Source organism: Hibiscus syriacus, unplaced genomic scaffold (assembly GCF_006381635.1).
Source record: "Hibiscus syriacus cultivar Baekdansim isolate YM2019G1 unplaced genomic scaffold, ASM638163v2 tig00111309_pilon, whole genome shotgun sequence".
In the NCBI taxonomy this organism is placed as follows: domain Eukaryota; kingdom Viridiplantae; phylum Streptophyta; class Magnoliopsida; order Malvales; family Malvaceae; genus Hibiscus; species Hibiscus syriacus.
The window spans coordinates 186,229-214,134 of NW_024063052.1; the positions used below are offsets into that span (position 1 = coordinate 186,229).

Sequence of the window (27,906 nt, forward strand, 5' to 3'; positions counted from 1 at the left end):
TTTCCTCCTCATCAGGTTCAAGTGGATCAACTTTATTCCTTCCAACCCATACCAAATTCCATTTTCGGTACTCATCAAGAACATATTTCTGGACAATCGAAAGTGGCTCATCTTCATAAGCTTCAAGAGCCTTACGGATCATTTCTATCAATCCGACACTTCCTGTACATGTTTGTAAATAGTTCAACTTTGTTCTTGGATCTCAGGAAGGTCACCAGTTTGTTGTCAATGGAAAAGCATCATGTATGGTGCATGGAGGAAGCAGAATAAGAGAAAATCTGTTCTCAATTGGCAGATTATGAATGTAGCCCTTTTCCATACAGCAGTACAAAAATGCTTCGAATCTACAAATTCTGGCTTTACATCGTATAAGTACCGTGACATTTCAGCCCAAATACAACTAGAGCAAATACCACATTATCATAGTAGAAATAAGGAGGCCCAATAGCATCTTCTGGAAGTGGTCTTTGAGTTATCTGATTTGGTTCTGTAGAAACCCCAAAACCAATCATTAGATTTGGAAGATGAACTACACGGTTGTCTTCATTAAGAAGCTTCTTTTCAAGCTTCATCTACTTCGTCCTTTTCCAAAAATCATAGCCCGAGTTTTGCCTTTTCTTGTAATTGGGGTCATTGCATAATGGCTTCCTATCTTCTCTTGAAAGAAGTGCATCAGCAGCCTTAACCATTTGAGCAGCACATATAAAATCTGTCAACTCTACAATTGATGAATCTGGACCACATCTCTCCATGGCTATTGAAGTCTCAGTCTCTGAGTTCCCCATTTTTCGTCAAGTATTACAGTTTATTCTTCTCATCAGAATCAGAATTCAGGATTTCCTTGGTATCAAAAGAACTATCAATATCTGTGAAATCATTCTAAAAGATCGCTTCATAATCAGATGAGTAGTTATCAGAATCAACATGTTGTATGGAAAAGTATATTCCATAAATAGCCTTCACTGAAAACAAGGTTCATTGTGTCAGCTTGAAATGAATTACCAAGCGATTTATACCACTTTGTCTGATTATACCCCTTCAGATCCAGAAAATGACCACCTCATTCAGAAGAGGTACATATCTCAGACATTTCTGTCAGAATGATTGATTATTTCTTAAGTTCGTGACAACATGAAGAGCATTCCTCAAGTTACTTAAACAATGTTGTTGTGTAACACCAGAATGAGAGTATTCAAGATAAACAGATTTGAGGCACGAATAAAACCACAAGTACACACCACGATGCATTGTAAAAATTGGACCTTGTGGGGATCATGATATTCAAGTCAAACAAACATTGAAAGTAATCCTTACAGTTTATAATGTCAGGGGCATTATGAAGGCCCAATTCAGACAGATCCATGCGGGACATCTCAAAAGCCTATTTTAACCAGGAATAGAATGGTGGGGCATTTTGAAGGCTCATAGTAATATGAATATTTGGGAATTCTTGGAGGCTCATCTCAACAAGAAATAATGTGAATGCATTTTAACACCTGTATCAACAAATGTTGGGGCATTTTAAAGGTTACTTCATACAGATCCATGTGTGGCATTTTGAAGGCTCAGATTAACAAGAAGCAAATGCTGGGGCATACTGAAAGCCCCTCTTAATCAGAATCATGAATGTTGATGTATTTTGAACATCTATATCAGCAAATGTTGGGGCATGTTGAAAGCCCCTTTCAATCAGAATGAAGAATGTTGACGTATTTTGAATGCTTGTATTAGCCAATGTTGGGGCATGTTGAAGGCCTATATCATTTTGCAGAAAGATCATTTGACATGAGCAAATATTTCCAATAAGACAGAAAAGAATGAAGAATGAAAATGGTGAAACAATGACAGTGGAGCTGACTATACATTATTGTTTCGTTCATCAAACAGTTACATCAGGATCATATTGTTGAACAAATATCTACTCAGCAAGAATGGTTTCAAATACTCAATCTTCTTAAATCATGTGTCACATGACAGCATGTTCTTTGTTAAGCTACATCACGGTTGCATGAATAGGGATGGTCCCCAGGCAAACCATTTGATCTAGGGTTCAGTTTCTCAAAATCTCGGCTTTGAATTTTGTATTTTGTATGTTGGTGATGACTGGAAATATTTCTTTGAGATTCCTGACAGTTAGTTTCAATCATGCTGTTGAGATCACGAAGCTTTTTTTCACATCAATGTTTGTTTACTTGATGATATTGAACAAATAAAGAGGCTCAGCTTATGTTATTCTTATTCCCGTTGTTACCAGGGTTATCATTACCAGCCAGGGTGAACTGAGTTTTCATCTATTTAATTTATCCTGTGTGTTTCATCCCCAGTAGCAAGAATTCCATAAACATCCTTCTGTACATGGATCTTATAGCTGAAGGGTTTCTATTTTCTACAATGCTCATTTCGGAAGAAAACGTGATCGATATTACACTTGCCCTTGCTCGAGATGATATCAAGATCAGTCGGTATCTCTTATTCAACTCGGCACTAGCATATATCGTGAATTTGACCAACTTTTTGGTCATACCAACATCTCACTTGTATCGCCACTGAGTTTTGTTCTCAAGTGGTCTTGTGACATCATACAAAAGCTTTGAACACTATGCAAAGAGCTTCATTTGATTGAGAAATTTGAGCAGAAGTCACAAGAAAGGATGAATGATTGTCAAATACTTTACAAACATCTGAGCAGAAACCACATTAGATGATGAATGTGTTGTCAAATGTTTTACGAACCAGCGATTATGGTACTGAATCAATATTGTGATCATATGGTTTCCATTTATTGATCCAAGATGAAGTTTGACTTCTCCAACCCTAACGTTAAAAGTGAGATATGATGAAAATTTCTTTCCACATAAGGGAAGCTAGAATTTTAGCAACAAGAAACTAGTGGAGCCAACTATGGTTGAACGACAGATTGTTGTTAAGCATCTCGACATGATATGGTCCAAGTTGCCTTGTTCGATATCCAATTAGAAGTGGAGACATGAAAGAAATTAGGATAAATCCTCCTTATAATGTGTTGCAAGAGTCAAATCAGAACAGACATTGCTCTTCTAATTAATCCCTGCTGAGTATGACATATCTACATCTACACTTTTTAAAGACGATAGACTCTTTCTTCAAAGATGATAGCCTATCTCTTTAAAGATGATAGATTCTCTTTTCAAAGATGAAAGCTTTATGGGATTTATACACAAGTCCAGACAAAGAAAGTCGGTTTTATCCAGACAAAATGGGGCATCAAAGTCATAGTACTGACTACGGTAAGAGTTCCATAAATGAAATATTTCTTCTAAGACTTTAATGCAAATGAAGAAGACACAAATATACAAGAGTAATCAGATGGTTCTTCAGCTTTATGGCATAGGTTGCTACACTGATATCCGAAGGTAACCTTGGCAATAAATGATGAAGTGAAGGAAGACCAAGTTCACCACTTTGAAGTCAAATGAAGATTACATCAATATTCATGCATTCATAAGAACATCATTTACACAATAGATAATGCATTACATCGATACATCTGAGTGCATTCAAACATGAAATTTTACAGATCTTCGTATAAACAAGAAGATTCATAGATAAAAGCATACCTTACAAGAAGAAGGTAGAATTCAAAACCTCAAATGCATGAATCACACAAACATCTGAAGAAGAGATGGAAACAATCCACAAGAATGAGCATTATCTTGAGATTGGGGCATGTTACCCAATCAACATGTTATTTAAAAAAAAAAAATGAGAAAACGCTTTCCTAAGTTTCTCATTTAATCTTTTCTAAAAATGAAATTGTTGAATAGTAAGAAAACGATTTTCATAGTTTCTTACTTAGTAAACTATTTCTCACATCTGTAAGTCCTTCAGTGCATGATGTTTTCAAAAAAACCTTTGGGTCATCTGTAAGTCCTTCAGTGCATGATGTTTTCAAAAAAACCTTCGGGTCATCTGTAAGTCCTTCAGTACATGATGTTTTCAAAAACCTTCGGGTCATTTGTATGTCCTTCAGTGCATGATGTTTTCAAAAACCTTCGGGTCATCTGTAAGTCCTTCAGTGCATGATGTTTTCAAAAAAACCTTCGGGTCATCTGTAAGTCCTTCAGTGCATGATGTTTTTAAAAACCTTCGGGTCATCTTTAAGTCCTTCAGTGCATGATGTTTTTAAAAACCTTCGAGTCATCTGTAAGTCCTTCAGTGCATGATGTTTTCAAAAACCTTCGGGTCATCTGTAAGTCCTTCAGTGCATGATGTTTTCAAAAAAACCTTCGGGTCATCTGTAAGTCCTTTAGTGCATTATGTTTCAAAAGCCTTCGGTTCATCTGTAAGCCCTTCAGTGCATGATGTTTTCAAAAAACCTTCGGGTCATCTGTAAGCCCTTCAGTGCATGATGTTTTCAAAACCTTCGGGTCATCCGTAAGCCCTGCAGTGCAGGATGTTTTGAAAAAGCCTTCGGGGAGCTTTTTGATATTATCAAAACCTTCGGGTCATCTGTAAGCCCTTCAGTGCATGATGTTTTCAAAACCTTCGGGTCATCTGTAAGCCCTTCAGTGCATGATGTTTTCAACATTTCCATCATGCTAAAAAAAAGCCAAATGAAAAAATTAGTCTTTTTCGTCTTTGCTCTATTCTTGTTAACACAATGATGGGCAAAGAGGGGTAGCTGTAGACATCAATTTTTCCATTTTAAATTTAAATTTAAATTTATTATTATTATTATTTATTAAATATTACAAAACCCAAATCACAACCCATTTACAATATCCAGGCCCAACCTGAATGGCCCAATAGATGACCCCAAACCCTTTTAGGGTTTATAACATTTCAGCTAGGGTTTTCTAACCCTAGCCCCACGCGGCGCCGCCTCAAGTCTCCAAGAACTCCCAGCAGCCGCCTCTGCCGACACCTCCCAAGCCAGATGGTCCAACCAGCTGCTACCGACGCCTTGCTGCCACGCCGCCACCTCAAGGAAGACTCCAGAACGCCAGATGGAAGCACACAACCATCCCTACGATGAGTCACCGGCCTAGCTTTGGTGACTCACCGAGGTTTTCCTCTCGGGACCGGTCCAAGTATAACATCATGGTGGCTATAAAAGCCGCCGAATCCTGCAAAAAAAGAGAGAGGGCCACGGCAGAAGACAGAGAGCAACGGAGAACAAGAGTCCATAACAACAACGAACGGAGAGAACAGAAACAATGAGTAAACAAACACCCACATCCAATAGTAAGCCAAAAACAGAAAACAAAGAGAGAAAAACTGAGATATTTACCTCATCAGTGCCTCCCTACGTCGTTGAAACCGAAACATCGGAGGTAGATCTATGTGTTTTGGTAAGATTTTAGGCTAAAACAACTTTAGATTTGAGTATAGAAAAATAGAGGCTTCGATTTGGGGTGGGTTTTGTAATTTCCGGCCATTGGATACGGTAGCCGGCGGCGAAATTAACGGCGGCAGACGGCTGCCGACCGGTGACCACCGTTCCTCCGGTGGGAGGAGACTAGAGAGAAGCGAGAGAGAAATGCTTCTCTCGTTTTTAGAGAGAAAGGAAGAAAAGAGGAAATGAGAGAATGGCCCGTAGGGCCACCCATTTGGGGGTTAAATACCCTCTCCCAAACGACGCCGTTTTGGGGAGGGTGTTTCTGTAATTTCCTATGGGGTAAACCCCTTCTGCGATATTCCATATTTATAATCTTTACAAAATACTCACCAACAATTATTTTTATTTATTTTAATTTGGTATTCGAATTTTAATATATTATGTTTTAGTCATTAATCAGTAAATATTTATATATTTAGGATAAATATCATATTTAGTCCCTCATATTTTTATATTTAATATTTCAATCCCAAATAACTAATATAGGTTAAATCACACTGTTAGCGCTCAAATTTTATAATATTTCAAGTTAGAGCATTTAAGTTTTATAGCTTATAATTTAATCATTAATTATTTTTACCATAAGTTTTCATTTTATTATTTACACCTAGAGTTTTAATTTTCTATATTCTAGTCACATATTATTATTATGTTTAAATTATACTTTTAATACCCATATTTTATGTATTTCGAATTAGGATTTTGAGTTTTATATTTTAGTCACTTATATTTTTAATTTAACCATAAGTTTTAATATTTTCAATTTAATATTATTGCTTTCAATCTCTTTTATTTTGATCATTATTTTTTTACTTAATATTATATTAATAATAAAATACCATATAATATTAATTTTATTTTGATCATATACTTTAAATATAGTATTTTATTTATTTATTTATGTTTTATTCACTAATATTTACATGAAATACAATATTATAATTTTATAATAATATTTATTTTTAAATATTAAAGAAAAGGGCAGTCTTAAAGCAACTAGATGTCCTATTCTGATATTTAAAAAATAAATAAATATTTTACTTATAAAAGCTAGAAAAACATAATGTTTTATTAGAGAAAAATATTATTTTTAATATTTATTTAAATATTAAGAAAGTGCAGTCTTAAAGCAACTGGATGTCCATTTTCTGATATTTTTATATAAATATTTTACTTTTATCAATTATATATATATTAATAGAAATGTTTTATTAATATTTATTTATTTTTTAATATTAAGAAATGAGCTGTCTTAATGCACCTAGAAGTCATTTTCTGATATTTCTAAATAAATAAATATCTTATATATATATATATAAATTAATATATTTTCTTAAAATTATAAATTTGAAATAACAGGATTAAAAATTAAATATATTTTTGAATTTTTAAATTTCCAATAATAGAGACAATTTATAATTAATGAGTACCAATTTTGGGCGTTATTGGGGTGCTAATCATTCCCCAAACGTAAACGACCACGAATCCCTTTTATTATTAAAAAGAACGAATTGAATTTTTGGTTAAAACGCAGACTAGTTTATCTTTTAACTGATGTTTTCTTAAAAACTCTTTTAAAAGATAATTTTAGGTATTCGACCTACCTGACCCAAAAGGCTGATGGCGACTCCTAAAACATTTTAAAACCATTTATTCACATCACTTTTTCCGCCAAGTAAAAATTCCGTGTCCGGGCGAAAACCGGTTACGACAAGATCATAGCATTCTAGTGAACTGCTGTCCTCGGCACTAAAATCTATTCATACTGTAAGAAACAAGCTAGCCACTTGAAAAGTAAACTCACTAAACGGGGACAAGGATGTGTAGTTCAGAGCCAAGCTTCTCCTCGGCAGCCTTCTCAGCCTTCACCCTATTTAGTCGGCTGCTTCTTCCTCTCATATGCAACCTGAGCCCTCTCGGCCTCTCCTTCGTCTTCTTCTCGTGTTCCTGGAAATTACGAAACAATATTCGAATACAATTAACATCTTCATACTTTAGAACACTAATGGATAATGATATAAACTCACCATTATGGTGTCGTCATGGTTCCATCCAACTTCCGATGACAAGCGCCCCAACAGGCAGTACTTGTGACCCTTTTGAAGCCTCAACACCCTATTTAAATTTCTTTTCAAATATGCCAAACGATACTTATAACATGCGAGAGGAGCACATGGCAATGGAAAATGGAAGAAACTTAAGAGCATCGGGGATAACCAACCTCTTAACCTTGTCATCCGGGGAAGGAACGCCCTCGTAGGCCTTCATACGAGCAAGGGAAGCTGCCCCTGCTTAGTATTGTGTGGTATCATTCTGCAAACTCAAAATGAATGAATCTAAGCATAAGCAAACCCATTTTGGATTTAGGTGCAGATGCTTGATGGGTGAGTTAAATGGGTAAACCGACCCGCGAATGGTGCGCAGAAGATCTTGGGGTGAGCACAGAGATGGTGTTGAAAAAATAGTAAATTTAATCGATGGATTTAATATTTATATTAAATTTATATTTTTTTACTATTGTAAATTAGAAGATAATTTTAATTTGAATATTAGTAAGATAATTACTTTGAATATGTCAATTTGTAAAGGTATTTGTTATCTCTTTAACTTTTAATATTAAAGATAATTATATGCTTCTATATATTTTAAATTAAAATAATATCTATTTAATTTTAAATAGTAAAAAGAGTTTATTTTTGGATATTTAAATTAAAAGATATGTATACGTTTAAAGTTAAATATTAAAATATATATGATTGCCACAAACCAAACATTCTAAATCATATAACTCAATAATCATCATTAACCTTGCAACCGAATTTTAAATCATAATCTCCCTTTTTTTTAATTTTCTTTTGAAAGATATGCCTTGTAAGACAATTTTTTTCTAATTTATTAATAAAATAATATTTCAAGTAAGATACATTCAATGGGCAACATCTTATAAAAAGATATTATTGATTGGACATATCTATATTTTACATGTATAAAAAGATATAATTTTTTAACTAATTATTAATATTTTATCTATTGACTGACTAATCCAGATCGAATACTTTAGAGACAAGGGCGATCCTCCAACACAATTTGCTCCATTCGCAAATACAAAGGTTTGAACTCCTGATCTTGCTTAAGAGATCTAGTGTATCATCTTACTAGACAAACCGATAGTTGGTAAAAGATATAATTTTAAGAACCAATAAAAAATTTTAGTAAAATGAAAAATAATTTTAAGCGTATTTTTAGAAAAAGAACTTTTTAAACTAAAATGATATAATATAACAAAGGTTAGATTTTTGTTATTTAACTTATGGAAGCTAACAACCGTGAAAGGTACTAACAATTATTTTCAATAGTTTTCCTTATGTACAAATTAAATGAAAATGATAAATTGGTTGATTTTAATACATATATTTTTAGTGTTAAAAATTTTAATTCTAATTGATATGAAATTATAATGTTAATTAATCTAAAATAATAAGTGTATTTAATATTGTTATATTTTATTTAATTAAATATTTTTCAATTAATATTATTTTATTATTATATAATAATGAAAAAATATCAAAAAAGTACAAAAAATATTTATAATATAATAATTCAAAAATAGAAATTTTGAATTGATTAAAAAATGAAAGGGCTTATAAATATAGATAGATTCTAGATTATAAAAGGTACTATATATATATATATATATATATATATATATATATATATATAAACCAAATAAAGAATAACATAAAAGTAAAGGGATCAAAATTGCAAAGCCCTTTGAAAAGTCAAATAAAGCACTTTGGTTTCTAGTTAAATTGTCATATCTATAAAAAAAAACCATCTTCCCTCACCTCGTCACTCAACTATCTTTTTGCTCTCATTTTTGGTCAGTGTATTTAAAAATTTACAATTTAATCATTAAACTTTCATATTATTCATGTTTTGATCACTTCATCATTCAATAATTAATGATAATATGACATGATAATTTGTACTAAAATGACATCATTTTAGTTCCATACATAAATCTAAATTTAGTTTAAAAAGACATCGATTTAGTTCTATATAAAAAGTCTATTTTTTTCTTATTTTTTTCTTTTTTGTTCCTCCCCTCATTTTCTCTCTCGCCTAAACCAACACATAATTCAATTATCATGTTGGTCGTCATACTAGCTTCCGTCGTTAGAGGTCAGGAAGTCTCGAAATATCTCACCAAAATTGCACGACCCTTGTGAACGTGAATCAACACAGATTCAATAAATCCAACACTGATGCCATCACTTCTGTATGTCATCACATTTCAGTCACCATTCATATTGATATCAATGTCGGATGAAGCTTTTCTTTCCCTTTTCAATCTTCTAATTTAGGCGCTCGTGTAACCTACCCGAAAAACCAAGCAAACCAAATTAAATCTGGAATCGAATAACCACGATTTGAGCCCCTTTCATCGTATGATTGCTATCTGATTTGGGGTAATCGGCTGGGGTTTGAAAAATGTGCCCCTTTCATCCGACAACTAAAGTTCCGTGCACCTATGATAGCTTCTTGAAAATTCACTTTCTTTTACATGTTGCTGCACGTATTTTCGTTAGTTGTACCCACCATCAACAGACTCATCTACAACAAATGAAACAGGCTGAAGTCCACGATTAGATTAGCGTGATTTTGATTATTGATTCATAGTAAAAGTTGGATCGTGTAATTTTGATGGTTCATTGTCACATTGCCAATCGACGTCGAAGATGCAATAAGTGCCAACGAATATCTTGAATGTGCTTACGCAATAAATTACGATAGTACATGCTGGTGCGTCATTATGAAACGTCGACGAGAGTTTGGGGTGATGGCTGAATTTTAGAGTTTGAGATTTAGGATTGTGATTAGGGTGTATATGATTTTAATTTTATTTAACATTAATATTAAAAATAATAAAATTAATCCATGTCATCACAGAATTTATAATTTAAATGATGGAATGACTGAAACAAGAACAATTAAAAAAATTCAGTAATGAAATTAAAATAAATTAAATTATAATGATAAAAATAAGAGTGAGAAGATAATTAAGTAATAAAACGGTGTAATTTACCCAAACCTTTATTTTGGCTTCCCTCTATAGTTTGGTCAACAATTCTCCGCTGTTCTTATTCCACAATCAAGCAAAAAAAGAAGAGAAAAAAAAGGCAAGAATATGGGTGGAGAGGGGGAAGGTCTATACTTTGGCGGAGGTTTCCCAACACAACCATGCTAAAGACTGTTGGCTTGTCATTGAGGGCAAGGTACCTCTTTCTTCTTCTGTTGCTACAGATTTCTCGGATGATCCAGTTTCAGTCTGGGGCTGTCTTTCCTTTTTTTTTAAATTCCTGAAGTTGGGTTTTTGATTTATTTCTGAATTGCAAGTTTTGACTTTTTTTTCTAGCGTTCTTGGATTTATTTTCTTGTCTGTTCGATTTTTGTTTATTTTGGTCTTGATGATGAGAAGATTTTGAATTTTCTGGATTGATAACACAGATTCAATATAAATCCTCAGTTTCAAGGCCAATCTTTTGCTTGGATCTTACATATTCTCTTGTGATCCTAAAGCTGGATGCAAGTATAGACCCCATGCGTCTCAGTTCACTGGATTTCTTAATTATTACATTAATCTGGCTTGATGGTTTAACAATTGTTTTTCTGCTTTGTTTCCCTTAAGATTTAGTATAGCCCTTGAATGAATCCTGCATGATGGACTTTTTTTTTTGGTATAACCACCGCTATTTGATTATTCCGGATTGGGGACAGGCAAGGTTGACCCTCCCAACCTAGTTTGCTCCATTCCGGATCTGGTGTCTCGCCCCAATAGACCAACGGGTTGGTGGTCGCATAATGAATTCTCTTGTTAGTTTGTACTAAGGTTCATTAAGAGAGACCAGCTGTTATGTGTATTTGGTATCATATTCACTGCATTTGTAGATATCTTTTGGATGAGAGTGACTTTATAAGTAATATTATCATCATTTTAAAGATGTCACTGGAAAATTTCATGAACTTTTGTTGTGGTTTCTTTCATGAATCTCAAGAGGGTGCTAAGGGCAAATTTTTTTTATGTCGTTGAAGCCGGTTTGATCTTCTTGTCACACGAAGCAAGGTTTAGATTTAGATATCAGTCTTCCCATTAATTTAACCGCTGAATTCGACTCTAGAGGGCTAACTACTTATATTTATTTCTATTTGGCACCCTTTTATGCCCCTAAAAGTTCCTTATGCTTGAACAGGTTTACAATGTGACTAAATTCTTGGAGGATCATCCTGGTGGTGATGAGGTCTTATTGTCCGCAACAGGTAAACAAATCCCACCAAAATTTCCACTTATTTTGTATGATTCAATGTGGGAATTTCTGTGGAAAATGTTGAAAAGAATTTTAATAACCTTGGTTTGATGTTTGGCTGAGCTTGGCAGGGAAAGATGCAAGTGATGATTTTGAGGATGTTGGTCATAGTAGCAGTGCTCGAGCAATGATGGACGAGTTTTATGTGGGCGACATCGATACATCAACCATCCCAACTAAGACCAAGTACTCCCCACCCAAGCAGCCGCACTATGAGCAGGAAAAGACCTCAGATTTCGTTACCAAGCTTCTCCAATTCCTTGTTCCCTTGCTGATCTTGGGATTGGCCTTTGGCGTCCGTTTCTATACCAAATCATCCGCTTAAGCATCGAGAGCGCAACCTAAGATTGAAAGAAAAAGAACTTCACAATATGATTATGTTTATTAAAAGTTTGTTTGGAATTGTCACATGTTATGGGATGGTCGAACTTCGATATTACAATATTTGCTCGTGCCCCATTTTCTCTGCAATATCTACCTTGTTCTTCTTTGCATTACTTGGTTAAACTACCATTTCTTTCTGGTATGGTAACCTTTAAGATCTTCTCCAATAGTGTTATGTAGTTCAGTCCATTGATTTATGAGCTAAATTCAGGTCAAAATGCTACTTGATGTCTAAAAGTAGTACTGGTTCCCTTTAAAATCATCAATATTGAATCAAATGCTGCATGAAATTACACGAACAATCAATGCACAAATTCATAAACAATTTGTTGGTTCTTGAAGAACCAAGCGATTAAATGCTTTACTAGTTCAAAGCATAGTCTTTGAATTTGACGAGATGATTATTCTAAAGGCCAAATCTTTTCTAGATGTGAAGAATAAAAAGTAGCAATTTCTCTTTTAACATACACTGTCTGAATCTGGTTTCCCTTAGATTGATTGATACTACACTGCAAAGTATTCCCTTGGGGCGTTTGATTCAGGTAATATTGGATTACTGGGGAATGATCCATTCTCCCGTTTGATTGACAAACATTTCCAACTCCCGGTAATAAGTTGTTCCCAATATTAGTATTTTGGAGATATATTACCGGAAATGTGATTATCCATTCCCTTAGGTATTGTTACATTCCTGGCGTTTTGGACTAAAATACCCTTAATTTTTTTTTCAAAACTATACTTTTATCGTTGAATAAAAAAATTCTACGAAGGTTAAAAAATAAATTTATTCTTAAACTATTTTAGATTTACAAAAAAAAATCCATAATTAGAATTTTATGTGAAGTTCAGAGGTTAAAATAAAATTTTACTCTTTCATTAAACCTATTTATCTTTTCAATTTTGTAAAAAAAAATTATATAAATTTTATGAATTTAAAATTTTTAAATAAAATATATAAATTAAGTATAGTAAAATTATAGTATGATTCAATTTGTTAAGAAAACCAAACACTGTAATATTACATTCCTACTAAACAAACCAAACACAACAATACAACATTCCCAATAATTTCCGTCGATAATCTTACATTTGGTTAACTAAACGCACCGTTAGACGATCACGCGTCTTTATCCGTTTATAGATCATGGTGTTCAAGCAAACACCATGACAAAATCCTAGCAACTAGAATTCTTATCTCTCCAAAGCACCTTCCTCGATTTCATCGCCATTTAGATTCTAGTCGCCGTATGACAGTATAAGAAGTAAGAACAAACAAGGGCTTCCGGTGTATTCCCTCTTCCTTGCGTTTTTTTTTATGAAGAACAAATCATGAGGGCCATAGAAGCAGAGAAAGGCATACTGAAATTGCTCCATCCAGGACGGCATGTAGACACATACACAGAACCTATTATCGCTTCAGAGGTGTTGAAGAGGAACCCCAGACACTGTGTTACTCGACCGGATATGTTTGAGTATCCGTGGATCATGGTTAGATCCGACTCTGTGTTGAAACTAGGGAGAGTCTCTTACATTGTTCCTAACCTTACAATCTATAAACTGAAAAAACAGAAAGGATACGACGTCCAAGCTTCCTTGGAGCAAAAGAAACCACCCAGAAGTTACGTTCACTGGCAACTGCTTGAATTGGACTCGCCAAGCAAGTCGTCTGCTGGGACAACACCAATGCACAAAGACCATTGCCAATCAGACTGGCAACAGTTTCAAGCTAGTTGCAGATGGAAGTCTCCAGGAGCAAGCTTCCGGAGACAAATTCTATCTGTCTTCACAGTTTGAATCCCTCGCTGATACGATGGCCAAGTTCCGGAACACTTACAAAGAGTTTAAAGAGAGATCAGTAACAAATTATACATCTGAAACTGAACCTGCGGGTGAGAAACATATTGCTACCATTTTGAAACTTTGTTCAAGGAAACATGACAGTGACCAAAAGTTGCTTCATCTGAAAGTTTCCTTTTCCTTGTCTACTAATTATGAGGAAAGGAGAAGAAAAGTTGCATTGTCTAGAGCAGAATTTCCAGGTCTTTTACTTGTTGAAGAACTATGTAGATCAATGGATTTCTCCAAGAATAATAAAAATAAAACCCCAAAAACCTTCTAAAATTCTGTTCAATGTAGCTTGCTTTGCCCTTGATTATGATACTTTGTGTGTTTATTCAATATATTCTTAGGAACTTGAGGACTCATTACACAAAATAACAAAGTTGCTGAAAACTAATACGATGTAACTCAAAACATCACAACTCATATACAATGTCGCCAAAAGAAAAGAAAAGTGAAAAAACATGGACAAAAGTTTGCCAAAATCATGGCCTTAACAGATACTTGCATGTCATTTTAAGTTACCTAATCGGTGCTTGCACATGTCCTCTCAATCACCTTAGAATCCGTTCTGTAGGATTTCCTCGATGGCGAACTTGATCCTCTTGAAGAGGTATGTCCAAAGAAGCTTAGTTTACCGATTTTCTTTGAGAAGGAACTCATAAATTTACGAGAACTAGACTTCGACATATCTCTCTTCATATAAACATGTTCTTTCTGTAGATCATTTAATCTCATCCGCATCCAAGCTAGCTCGAGTTTTAGTTCCCGGTTTTCCCGTCTCAAAGATGCATAGTTGTCTTTCGGAGACATTGCTGCACTGAGTGCACCACTCCTGATCTGCCACGATTGGTGATGTACCGGCTTGTGGTCATCGTCGGGAAAAGAGCAGCTCAAAGCGTTTAGAAGCCTTATTTGCTCGAAATAAAGAACTTGGACTATAGATTGGAGGGGAAGTCGTTCGTTTTGTGTGCACCGGCTTCTTGTGAAAGCTTTTGAAAATCAATCAGTTTGCTGAGCATCTTCTTGTCTGCATCAGGTAAATCTTGATGAGCCTGAAAAATTCATTCATTAGAAAGTTTATCAAGAAGTTTGGTGGTAAAGTATAAAATGAATATATTAGAGTACATACCTTCAGGTAAATATCAATGGCTCGATATAGTCCATCATGGATCGTCCGGGCATGCGTAGGTAAAGCCTCTGCAATGGCTATGAACTTTGCAAGCTTGAGGTTTGCATCAGGAGCAATTTCTGCAAGATAATTATCCACTAACTTCGAAACTTTGAACAATGCACTTTGTGATGGTGAATGAGGACTATCCGATCCGAAAACAGACACATCGTATATATCGTCTTCACTATCTTCTTGCTGAGAAAATTTTACCAGTATTCTTTGAACTGTATCAACATCGAATAAGGTGTCACCCGCATGCCGAAAAGATGGGATCAGAAGGTCGTCAAGAGTTGCAATATCAAACTGGGAACCAATCCTCCGCTCTAGATCAAGCCTACAAGCAATACTACAATCAAGCATCACTGCGCTTCTAAGAAGTCCGAAAAGGAAGCTAATAGGAACAGCAAGTTCCTCGACAGGTAAAAGGCTCACGATCGTCTCAACCACCAGACATTCGTGCTCAGTCGAAAGGAAAACGATTTTTGTCTGTCCCGATGGATTCCACAAACTGGATTTCTTGGTCAGCTCGTTCTGTGCATAGTTTACGAGCGATGCACCGATGCTCTCGGGACGGACACCATGACATTTCATGGTTGTCATGACTCTTTGGTACAAATCAATCCTAATAACCGAAAGATCTTATATCCACCAGTCTCCCTCACATTTGGCTTTTCTGTTCATATGAAGTCTCCCTGAACTACTGTGTTCTAAGCGCGAGAAGCTCGATGCTATCTGCTCCGCACAAGCCTTTGAAGCTATGGCATCGATGCATCGGCTAACTATTTTCAGCTCATCCGCAAGAGGGAATAGGAGTTCACATTGTTGTAAAACTTGAACACACATCTCCAGGTTCTTGCAAACAATACTCTCGAGATACTCTGTGATGAATTGAGATAGTTTAAGGAATTAGAGAAGAAGAAAGCGTAGAGAAAAGAATAGAATAGAGATTTAGAAATAGGATTTCATTCAAAAATATGCATGATTGCCTTTACACAGTACGTTGTTTTATTTGTTTACAAGGTACCAACAATCCTAACTAAATGCCAGCTGTAGATTCCTGCATAACCGTTTTGATATTTTTTTAGGTATTGGGCTCCCCACTGGGCTGACTGCTTGCTCTTGGACTCAGCTCTCCTGATGGTAATTCTCTCCTCTTCTTGTGCTTCTCACGTGATCCTTAATCAGGTAACTCCTCCCCAATTCATTGTCAATCCCTAACCCTTGATTTCCATTTCCCCCAATTTCCTCTTCGTCTCCTTCGCTTCTTCTCTCTTCTCTCCCTATCGTGACAATACCCGCCGCTGGAGACGATCCTTGTCCCCAAGGATCAAAGTCTGGAAACTGGCCGCGAAGGACAGTATAATCCTCCCAAGTATTGTGTGTTTCGTCAAGGTTTGTCCATCGTACCAACAACTGAGTCACTGGTCTGTTTTGACGATTAATGATTCATCGTCCCAAAATTTTATATGGCTCTATTTTGAACTGATCTTTTGTATCCATGACAGGAGGATCCGTAGAGGAAACGACAGAGTCTCCAATATGTTTTTTCAAAAGACTGACATGAAAGACAGGATGCAACCTCGATGTCTCAGGTAAGCTCAAGCGATAAGCAACTTCCCTGATTCTTTCTGTAATCTTATATGGCCCATAGAACTTCGCTGCTAACTTTAAATTCTTTCGCAGGGCTAATGTCGTCTGTCGATAAGGTTACAGCTTCAGGTAAACAGAATCCCCAACTTCAAAAACTCTTTCTGATCTGTGCTTGTCTGCTTTTTGTTTCATTCTGTTACTTGCAATCTCAAGTTGTTCCTTAACTAGCATTCGCATATCCTCTCTGCTGCGCATTAATTCATTGACAGATTGTACTTTAGTTTCTGTGTACCAAACCATAGTAGGTGGTTTGTACCCATAAAGTGCTTGAAAGGGTGTAATCTTTAGGGCAGAATGGTAGGTAGTATTATACCACCATTCTGCATGAGGCAACCATTTAGCCCAATGTCTTGGTTGAAAAAAACATAAGCTCCGTAGGTATTGCTCCAAACACTGGTTAACCCTTTCTGTTTGACCATCAGTCTCTGGATGGTAAGCAGTACTAAATAGTGTTTTAGACCCCAATTGTTTCATTAGCTCTCTCCAAAAGAGACTAGTGAATGTTTTGTCTCTGTCAGAAATAGCTAATTTAGGCTGTCCATGAAGCTTATAGACATTATCCAAATATAGTTTAGCCACATCAGCTGCAGAATAAGGATGTGATAATGCTAAAAAATGGCTATATTTGGTAAATTTATCAACTACTACCAGAATGCAATTCTTTCGCAAGGATTTAGGTAAACCCTCTATAAAATCCATAGTGATTACCTCCCAAGCCTGCTGAGGAATTGGTAATGGCTGTAAAAGCCCTGGTTTAGGAACATGCTCCACTTTAATCTGTTGACATACAGAACAAGACCTGATATAAGTTGCCACCATAGATTTCAACTTGGGACAGTAGAAATAAGCTTTAATCTTCTGATAAGTAGCCTGAATTCCTGAATGTCCTCCATGAGGTGAATCATGTAGGGTTTGAAGAATCTGCAATCTTAGAGTTCCAACAACCCCAATATAAACTCTATCCTTAAATCGAAGGATACCTCTAGAGTATTTCCATCTAGAATCTGCATTAGGATTGACAGTTAATACAGAGATCCATTCAGTAGCTACTGAATCCTCCTTATAGCTGTCCTCAACCTGTTGAACCCAACTAGGAATCACCAAGGTAGTACCCATTGTAAAATAGTGAGCTTGATCTTCCCATTGTCTAGAGAGTGCATCAGCCACTATGTTGGATTTACCTTTTCTGTATTGAATAGCATAATCCAAGCCCAATAATTTAGTTAACCCCTTCTTTTGAATGGCAGTGGTTAACTTCTGCTCCAACAGATATTTAAGAGGTTCATGATCTGTTTTAATAATAAAAGGAGTGCTCTCTAGATAATGCCTCCATTTAGAGACTGCTAGTAAAATAGCCAAGTACTCTCTTTCATATATGGAGAGTGCAACATGTCTAGGGCTAAGAGCCTTACTAAGGTAGGCAATAGGTCTGCCCTCCTGAGTTAGAACTGCTCCAATGCCTCCTGAACTGGCATCTGTTTCCAAATAAAACTGCTTAGTAAAATCTGGTAAAGCTAGAACTGGAGCAACACACATGGCTTGTTTCAAGTCTTCAAAAGCATGTAAAGCTTCACTGTTCCATTTAAAATTATCCTTCTTAAGCAGTTGTGTCAATGGTTTACTGATAGTTCCATAATTCTTTATAAATCTCCTGTAATATCCTGTCAATCCCAAAAATCCTCGCAAAGACTTTAAAGATTTAGGAATAGGCCAATTCCTCATAGCTTCCACCTTAGTAGGATCAGTTGAAACTCCAGCAGCTGATATAATATGACCCAAATACTCTACCTGAGTCTGTCCAAAGAAACATTTGGACATCTTGGCAAATAACTGGTTAGTTTGCAATATCGCCAAAACCAGTCCTAAATGAGTAATATGATCCTTCATAGAAGTGCTGTAGACTAGGATATCATCAAAAAATACCAAGACAAATTTTCGAAGAAATGAACTAAACAATTCATTCATTAGAGCTTGAAATGTAGCAGGGGCATTAGTAAGTCCAAAAGGCATTACCTTGAATTCATAATGACCCTGATGAGTTCTGAAAGCTGTCTTGTAAATATCCTCAGCTTTAATTCTGATTTGCCAATAACCAGACCTGAGATCAATCTTAGAAAAGTAAACTGCTCCATGTAATTCATCTAAGAGATCCTCCACAACAGGAATAGGAAACTTGTCCTTCACAGTCATACTATTTAACTTTCTGTAATCAACACAGAATCTCCAAGTCCCATCCTTCTTCTTTATAAGAAGACAAGGAGAAGCAAAAGGACTTTTACTAGGTTGAATAATAGAAGATGAGAGCATAGTAGCTATCTGTTTTTCCACTTCCTCCTTCTGATTATGTGGAAATCTGTAAGGTCTTAAATTTATAGGAGTAGACTCAGGTTTTAAAGTAATTGCATGATCATGATTCCTTATAGGTGGCAGACCTGTAGGTTCATCAAAAACAGACTGATATTTGTCTAAGAGGGGTTGTAGAGTTGCAGGAACCGTCTTAGAATCCTCAGACATAGATAACAGTACCCAATGTCCAAAAATAGCAGAATCAGAGGCTGTCATTTTTAACAGTATAGCCCCTGAAATTTGTTGCAAAACATTTGAGGTTTGCTGACCATGTATAACAATGTTTTCATCTTGGTGGACAAAACTAAGAGTCAATTTGTTGAAGTCCATCAAAATTGGACTGAATAACTTCATCCAATCCACCCCTAACACCATATCACTGCCACCCAATTTTAGGAGTCTAAAGTCATGAACAAAAGAATGTCCTTGCATCTGCCATTCAACCTTATTACACCTAGCTGAACTATAAAGTTGCTGTCCATTAGCCACTGTAATAGCCAAAGGATAAGGTGTATTTATTAGAATACCAGCATCAGCCCACTGAGGTGTTAGGAAACTGTGGGTACTACCACTGTCGATCAAAATATTCAATGGTCTCCCTTGAATAGTGCCCTGAATCCTTAATGTATTATGGCCAATACACCCAGTGATAGCATTCATTGATATCTCTAGGCTCTCCTCCTCCTGTATATTTTGTTGTTCTAGTTCATTAGGTAACATTTCCGAAGGTATAACACTGTCCTCCTCAATCATCATATTCAACTGTTTAACCTTACACTGATGGCCTGGACTAAATTTTTCACCACACTTAAAGCATAAATTATTCTGTCTTCTGTAGTCTATCAAGTTCTGTTTTTGTGGAGTATTGGTTGTATTTTTCTGTGGTGATAGCAGCTGGTTAGGCTTAGAACCATATATAGGAATTGAATAAGCTGGGTTTTTAACAAAAGGTCTGAACTTCTTGCTCTCAAATTCCACAGAAAGCTCATATAATTTAGCTTGCCTGCTTGCCTCAGACAATGTTTTAGGGTCTAGAGCTTTAACTCTATGTTTAATGTCATCCCTTAGTCCACTAATGAACAAAGAGACAAAAAATTCCTCACCTAAAGTAGGATTCTGCAGAAGCATGTGAGGTTGTAGTTCTTCAAATATGTCTTGATACTCCTCTACAGACCCTTTCTGGACTAGTTTTGTAAACTCCTCTACTATATCAACAAAGGCTTTATCACAGAACCTATGACATAAATCTGCCTCAAACTCATGCCAACTCACATGATGTTTTTGCATAATATACCCATCAAACCAAATTTCTGCTTTACCTGTCAAGTACATTGTAGCTACTTCCACTTTCTGTTCATCAGCAATACTACATAATGAAAAATATTTTAGACATTTCTGTAACCAACCTCTTGGATTACTTCCCTCAAAAAAAGGTAGCTCAATTTTGGGTCTGTGCAGCATCATCCCTGACATACTAGAAGACCCCCCTATACCTCTTTTATCCTCTTCTAAAGCCATTAACTGAGTTTTAGCAGCACTATTCTCCCCCATTTGGTTATCATTTTTGAAGCTAGCTATATGAGCATGCAAGACGTTTGGTTTAGACTTAAGAATACCAGGTTCATCCGGTTTATAAGTAAACCTAGTCTTATCATTGATTACTGTCACCTTAATAGGTTGTTTGTTACTCATATTAGATGAATCCGGGGTCTGTACCTGATCCTCCGACTGATTTTGGTCCTCCTTTCTACCAGTCAGAATCTTCAAGATTTCTTCCACATATCCATGATTTGTAGCCAATCTAGACTCCAGTGTAGAAATCCTCTCTTCCTGAGTCTCCCACCATTTTGGTGGCTTAGACTCATCTTGTCCTTGTTTCACCAGCGCTGTCAATTCTTCCATCTGCTTCTGCAACCCAGTTAAGTCTTCTGCCATATTCTGATTTTTCTTGGTCATTCCACCGCTTGCCAGAAACCGAGGCTCTCGATACCAATTTGTGATGAATTGAGATAGTTTAAGGAATTAGAGAAGAAGAAAGCGTAGAGAAAAGAATAGAATAGAGATTCAGAAATAGGATTTCATTCAAAAATATGCCTGATTGCCTTTACACAGTACGTTGTTTTATTTGTTTACAAGGTACCAACAATCCTAACTAAATGCCAGCTGTAGATTCCTGCATAACCGTTTGATATTTTTTTAGGTATTGGGCTCCCCACTGGGCTGACTGCTTGCTCTTGGACTCAGCTCTCCTGATGGTAATTCTCTCCTCTTCTTGTGCTTCTCACGTGATCCTTAATCAGGTAACTCCTCCCCAATTCATTGTCAATCCCTAACCCTTGATTTCCATTTCCCCCAATTTCCTCTTCGTCTCCTTCGCTTCTTCTCTCTTCTCTCCCTATCGTGACATACTCTTCGGCTCGTGAGCTGAGATTATCCTTCGAGAACTCCTCGGTCATTTCAAGGTACTCGGAGACACAACAGAGCTGAGCCACATTTGAAGATGTAATTGCAAAGTTAATGCCATAGCAGAATTTAGCTGCCAACTCGAATGTCTCGGCACCGTCAGGTAAATTCAGAAGCTCCACCATCGAGATATCGAAATCCCTATGTTCCGCAAGTAACTTCCTGATTCGTCCACTCCGAGAGACAAGAGGAAACTGCGTATAACAACTACAATTATCAGCACAATAATATCCCGAGTACCAACATTAATCTGCACGTGAAAAAAATGCCATTTTACTTCAATGGCAACCTTTGCCTCATGTTTAACATATTGAACAACATATCTGGCCAAGCAATTCATGGTACAACATGTAGACAAAAGAGCATCATTCAGAGACAGGAAAAAAAAAGAGAAAGAAAAAGAAATTTCAGATATATAGAAGGCCAAGAAAATTTTTAAAGTGAATAGCCAACTATAAAATTCAATTTAAATCAAAATAAATATATGAATAAATTTTGAGAAGTAAAGCACCAAATTACCTTGTGTAGAGAAAAAGTCCCTCCATTTACTTCTATTGTGATATCACTTTTAACATCCCGGAAAATCCTACAATAAAAGCAGCAGCACTTCGAATATGCAGGAAAAAAAGAAGGAAGGGATAATCTATGAATATTCCCATCTAACTTTTCACATTTCAATGGTAAAAAGAAGTCTCAACGTCCAAGACATGGTAACTGAGGGACTAAAACACAAACAAAGAATGATCATAAAAATAGCTGGAAACATGGTAATTCTTTACACAAAAAACGACAGAGCAAATATTCTAAGTGAAAACATACTTATTTAGAGCATCAATCAGACAAGATAAGTGACAGAACTTGAAGCACACTACAATGTGAAAGAAAGCGAAGCAAAATGAGGAACAGGGGAGGTGCAGCAATTTAAATCTATGTAAAAAAGGATCAGAGCTTTGAAAACACACACACATCAAACAAACCATGAACTACTAACAATACTAGAATCAAACATGTACCATTCATTGCAACGCTGCCTGGAATTTTGTATCAAAGACAGCTGATGGCGATGATGATTCTGCTGCTTGTCCATTGACAGAGACACTGAGTGAACTCGGGAGAGAAAGAAATTAACATGAAACGCTGAGAAAGAGAGGGAGAGAGAAGTGTGGGGTTAATTGAGAGAGACAAAGACCAAGTTGTAGATGTATCTCGTTGCTGAACTTCTTTGGCCATTTTTACTTCTGATCTTCAAACCATAGATTGCTGTTGTCCAAACCAATGGGGCCTCTTTGGTGGGTCATCCTTTTAACATCCTCCCCTCTTAATCTTAACAATGGCCCCTTCTCGACTTATTAAGCCACCTTAGTGGTAATAAATAATATTATTTTTTTAAAAGTATTAGATTCGAATAACTGTGTATAAAACATGTACCTTTATTATCAATTATAATTAAAACAATTCTTAACATATACCGTATTATAAACACCTTATACATGTACCAGAAAAAAAATAAACACCTTATACTAATAAAATAAAACAATGGCCTCTCGTTGGAAAAACATGAACAAAGCAGGTAAGAAAGGAGTTGTAATCTTCAGACAATCCTTTTCTTTTGTTTAGCTTTTCCCTATGTCGCCAAAAAGCATAAAATACAGGTAAAAAAGACATCTTTTCTGCCATTGCCCATCCCAAGTTTTCGCTTGTAAGCAATCTTTTGGATATTTGCATTTTCACCCCATCATGTGATGAAAATTCCATTATACCCCAATCTTTCCTAATATATATATATAATTGTCTATGAATTCAATTGGGGTCCAAAAAGATGTCCTGTCTAAAAAAATGACTAAGAGGTATCAACACCCACAAATCCAAAGGATATGATTGCCTTTTTGCAAAGGGGAAAGCATGAACAATATTCCTTTGGTAATTGACTATTCATTAAAAGAAAGAAAAAAGCTTGTATGAGAGACAAAATTGATTGTGTTTGACCTAATTTTGATTGCTTAAAGTTGGGATATTTTCTAAGGTTTTCTTCACCACTACTTAGGCCATTATAGTCAGAATATTCACAAAATGATTAATGAAGAACTCTCCTTGCACACCATTTTCTCCTAGTAGGAATATTAATTGTATTCCTTATGAGCTATTGTTTATTTCTAAAATTTAAAGTTCATCTTCTATATATACGAGGTTGATACTACAATATGTAGTGAAATTGTCATGTAGTTCATACCAATAAGGTAAAGTTATTGTCCCTTTCCAACGATTTTACACTATTGTTTTCTAATTTAAAGGAAATTCATCGTGTCTTTAAACTCATTCGAGAGGAACAACGACTTGATCTTAATCATCGGGATATCAAGACGACTTTGATGTACATAATCAATCCCATGTTTAAATAAAGTCTTCCTAGCCTGTGCTTCTTAATTTGATGAACTCAGCTATGTGTCATCTTGGATAGGCCACCCTACCCTAAGTAGACTAGGGTTAGGGGACCCTCTTGAAGTAGAGTAGAGAGCACTCTACCCTAAAAAATGACTTGAGGTTTAAGCACACTAATTGGATTACTGACCTAATGCCACCGCTTAATCCTCTTCAACAAAAAGCCTAAAATCATGCAGGAAAAGAGTAGAATGCTGACCACTCTTTGCAATGCCTAAATATTCTTCCTAATCATCCCATCATGCTATATTTTTTTTAACTTAAAATTAGCATTAATTAAACCAATTTTTTAATAATTTTTATATAAAAAATTATGATTAATATGTTAACAATTTAATCATTAAATATTTTAATATGATTATTTTTCATTATTAATAATTTATATTATCTATTAATATCAATAACCCTAAAATGATTTCTCTGTATTGCTGCTTGCTCTTTGTTCCTTTTTTTTATTTGTCAAGTAACCAACTTTAATATTAGTCACAGGCAAGTTTAATTTTTTTTATATCACATCTTTGTTTTTCTTTTGCTTTTAAAATTTCAATAACCCTACGCTTATGATATACTTTCCTTTATCTTTTGCCACATTTTCAGTGTTCTTTATTGGTCGTTTAACCCTTTTTTGTTTAATTTTATCAAGGTTAAATTTGATGTGTCATCGACTAATCAATATGACACTTATTTATTATCATGTTGATCTTTTCTACTTGAACCCTTAGATTGGATTTAGATATACAGTTTGCATTCGAAGATAGTTTTCTAATGACGCTCGACTCTGATTTGTAATTGTCGATGTTCTTTCAATAGTTTGATCTTTTGTTGTGGTTCATTTTACCAATACAATCGACATGTTCGTATATATATTTTGTTTGTGTCTTTTGAAAATGTTTTTAATATTTTCTTTGTATGATCCATGTATGATACAGGTGACAAGTATTTTGTGTCAATGATTACAAAAATATGTCTTAATTATATGATTATGATTTTAAACATTCATTTTAATTTTAGATAATTTTCTATTTGCATAAAAAACATTATTTTAAGTTACTATAAAAATATAGGCTTAATATAAAAAAGTGTCCAAACTATACCATTTTCCCATTTAGGTTCCTAAATTTTTTTCGATCAATATCTATGTGTCTAACGTTACAAACGTTTTCATTTTAAGTGTCTCGACCGTAACGACCGTTAAAAAATCCGCTATATGACACATGTCGTATTCAAATAATTCTGAATTTAAAAAACTTAAAAATATTACTCCCTCTGCCCCCATTAAATGCGTTTATTATTTACTTTTGAAAAATTAAAATTTTTAAACTTTGTCTATGATTATTTTAAATATTTTAAGCAATTAAATTTTATAAAACATATACTTGAAAACTACTTGATTTAAGGTTTTTAAAATATATTTTTTCATATTTTTATCTGTAATAAATTTTAAATAACAATGAGTCAAATTTAAACAAATTTAACTAAAAAAGTCAACAGTTGACAGATTTAATGGGACAAATGGAGTATAATATTTAAAAAAAAACCCCATTTCTCTAAAATTACAAAAAAAAAAATCAAATCATTAAAATCTCTAACCCTAACCTTATTATCTCCCTTGTCGTCAACGTTGTCCTTGCCATCTACCTTCTTAGGCGTCATCATCATTACTATCGAGATGATCGTCGGGGTTGTGCAAATGTTGCGATTACATATTTGTTCTTTGTCGAGTTTAGGGTTTATCGACTCTTGTTTTGGTGGATGTTTGTTGCATGGTTGGTCATTGGATGGGGCATAATTGGGTGGAGGTTTGACCGACGACGACGATGGTAATGGAAGACGACCGACGTGGATATAGGGATTGGGATTAGAATTTTCAAAATTTTGGGGATTTTTTAAGATTTCTGAATATTTTGGGCATCTTTTTAAAATTTTAATTTTAAGTTTTTTATTTAAAATAAAATTCAATTATATGAATATTGAAATGAAAATTTTAGTGGATGTTATAGTTGAACACTTAAAATAATAATGTTTGTAACATTAGGCACTTGAATTGACTGAAAAAAAGTTTAAGCACTTAAAAAATAAAAAAAGGATATACTTTATTTTTTATATTAAGTCAAAAATATATAAACATAATATTAATTATATGAAATTTTAATTTTTTATAGTTTAAATATTTCTATTAATAATTTAATTTAAATTTTATTTTTTAACAAATAAATATATATATATATATTATATATATATATATATATATATATATATATATATATATATATTCTTACAAGTGAATGGTCGGTTAGATTTTATTGCACCTCCGCTGTGTCCAAGAGAACAATTGCCAAAGAAAAAGAAGTCCAAAAGCAAAGGACTGAAACAAAACTGAGAAAAAAAAACCATCCCCTTCTTTGCCCCAAAATATAACACGGTGTAAAACCCAGCAAAGAAAACTGAAGCTTTGAATCAAGCTTAACACTCTTGGAAACATGAACCAGCCACCGAAGCCTAAGGTGGATCAAGCCAACGTGTATCTTCATCAGTTTGAATGAGGACCCTCGAAGGTAAATGACTCTACCATTGTCGTGACTTCACCAAAAATTAAACTATCATCCACAAACAGTAAATGAGTGATAGTCGGTGCATGTTTATTGATATGAACATCCGAAAGATTAGAAGAGGCCATACCTTGGCGAAAAGTGATGAAATAACCCCCCCCCCCCAATTACAAAGCAAAAATATATAAAGGCTCAAAAGATAGCCCTGTCGAAGACCCTGCTGTGAATGAAAAACCTCTCCTGCAACTCCATTAAAATGACAGAAGAATATATCGTACAAACACATCGCTTAACGAAACCAATCCATTCAAGAGAGAACCCCATCGGCTCCATTCCAACCCAAACAAACTTCTGTTGAACATTTAGCATAGATTTTCTAAAACCGAGTATCAAGATTCTGTTGAACATTCTCAAGCTTCTCCAGAACTGAAGTGGCAGGTAAAGTCCATAAACGGAAAACGTTAGACTCACAAGTATCTTCAAGAAACCAAGTAGCTTCAAACTTGAAGTGTCATCTATGATGTCGTTGCTCAAAACAATCCGTGTTAAGCAGTTGTCGGAACGTCTTTCGGTTGGGCCCCGAATTGGACCTCGACTTAGAAAAAATGATTTGAGTTAGAGTCGACACCGACCATTTTAAAACGAATTTAGGTGGGTCGGACACCATCTTACTTGATTTGCGTTGTACCAGAAATATGTTGGGCTCGAGAGTCGGTTACGGTTAAGGAAGGATTAGCACCCTTGAACCGCCCTTTCGGTACCAAATAATTTTTCGGTTGTATTTAGTTGCGAAAATTAAAAATTTAAATTTAAATTTTAAAATCCGATTTGAATTACTTACATCTGATTGGTTGAGATTATTACTGACAAAGGTAAAAAAAATATTATATAGAAAAATAAATAAATAAAACTAAAAAGGCAAAAATAAAAAATAAAAAATATATATATATAATAGAAAAAAATGAATCAAGGGAAAAAAAAGAAATAAAGACTAAAATAAATCAGTAAATAAATAAAAATAAATTAAAGAAATAAAATGAAAATAAAAAATAATAAAGGAAAAAAAATTAAATAAATCAAAAAAATATTATTTAAAAAGTAATAAAATAGTAGTAAAATAAATAATGCTAATAATAATTAAAAACATGATAATAATAAAATAAGAATTTAGGGGACCAAATTGCAAAAAAAAATTGAAATATTAATGGGGACCTAATTGAATTAATCGAAAATCCAAAAGTCAAATTGCATACAGTGACCAAAATGAATTACACTTCAAAATTGGGAGGATTGCGGAAAGGATTTAATTATCCTTTAATT

The 27,906-nt window shown here is 34.8% G+C and overlaps 1 protein-coding gene and 2 pseudogenes across 1 annotated transcript; 1 reads left to right on the top strand and 2 right to left on the bottom strand.

The window, feature by feature from the left end:
• Positions 1-7,161: 7,161 nt before the first annotated feature.
• On the bottom strand, positions 7,162-7,689 carry LOC120158224 (annotated as a pseudogene).
• Positions 7,690-8,687: 998 nt separating this feature from the next.
• On the top strand, positions 8,688-12,101 carry LOC120158171 (cytochrome b5-like). The gene is made up of 4 exons (XM_039169081.1): positions 8,688-8,710; positions 10,494-10,653; positions 11,629-11,695; positions 11,814-12,101. Exons 1-4 carry the CDS (start codon positions 8,688-8,690, stop codon positions 12,065-12,067), a joined length of 504 nt encoding a protein of 167 aa, XP_039025012.1. The 3' UTR covers positions 12,068-12,101.
• Positions 12,102-14,353: 2,252 nt separating this feature from the next.
• Positions 14,354-22,923, bottom strand: LOC120158204 (annotated as a pseudogene).
• Positions 22,924-27,906: the final 4,983 nt, after the last annotated feature.

Coding starts and splice junctions, on each gene's coding strand:
- LOC120158171 (XM_039169081.1), top strand. CDS start 8,688: ATGGAAGCTAACAACCGTGAAAG. Junction 8,711..10,493: donor GAAGCTAACAACCGTGAAAG/GTACTAACAATT, acceptor TTCCCTCTATAG/TTTGGTCAACAATTCTCCGC. Junction 11,696..11,813: donor GGTCTTATTGTCCGCAACAG/GTAAACAAATCC, acceptor TGAGCTTGGCAG/GGAAAGATGCAAGTGATGAT.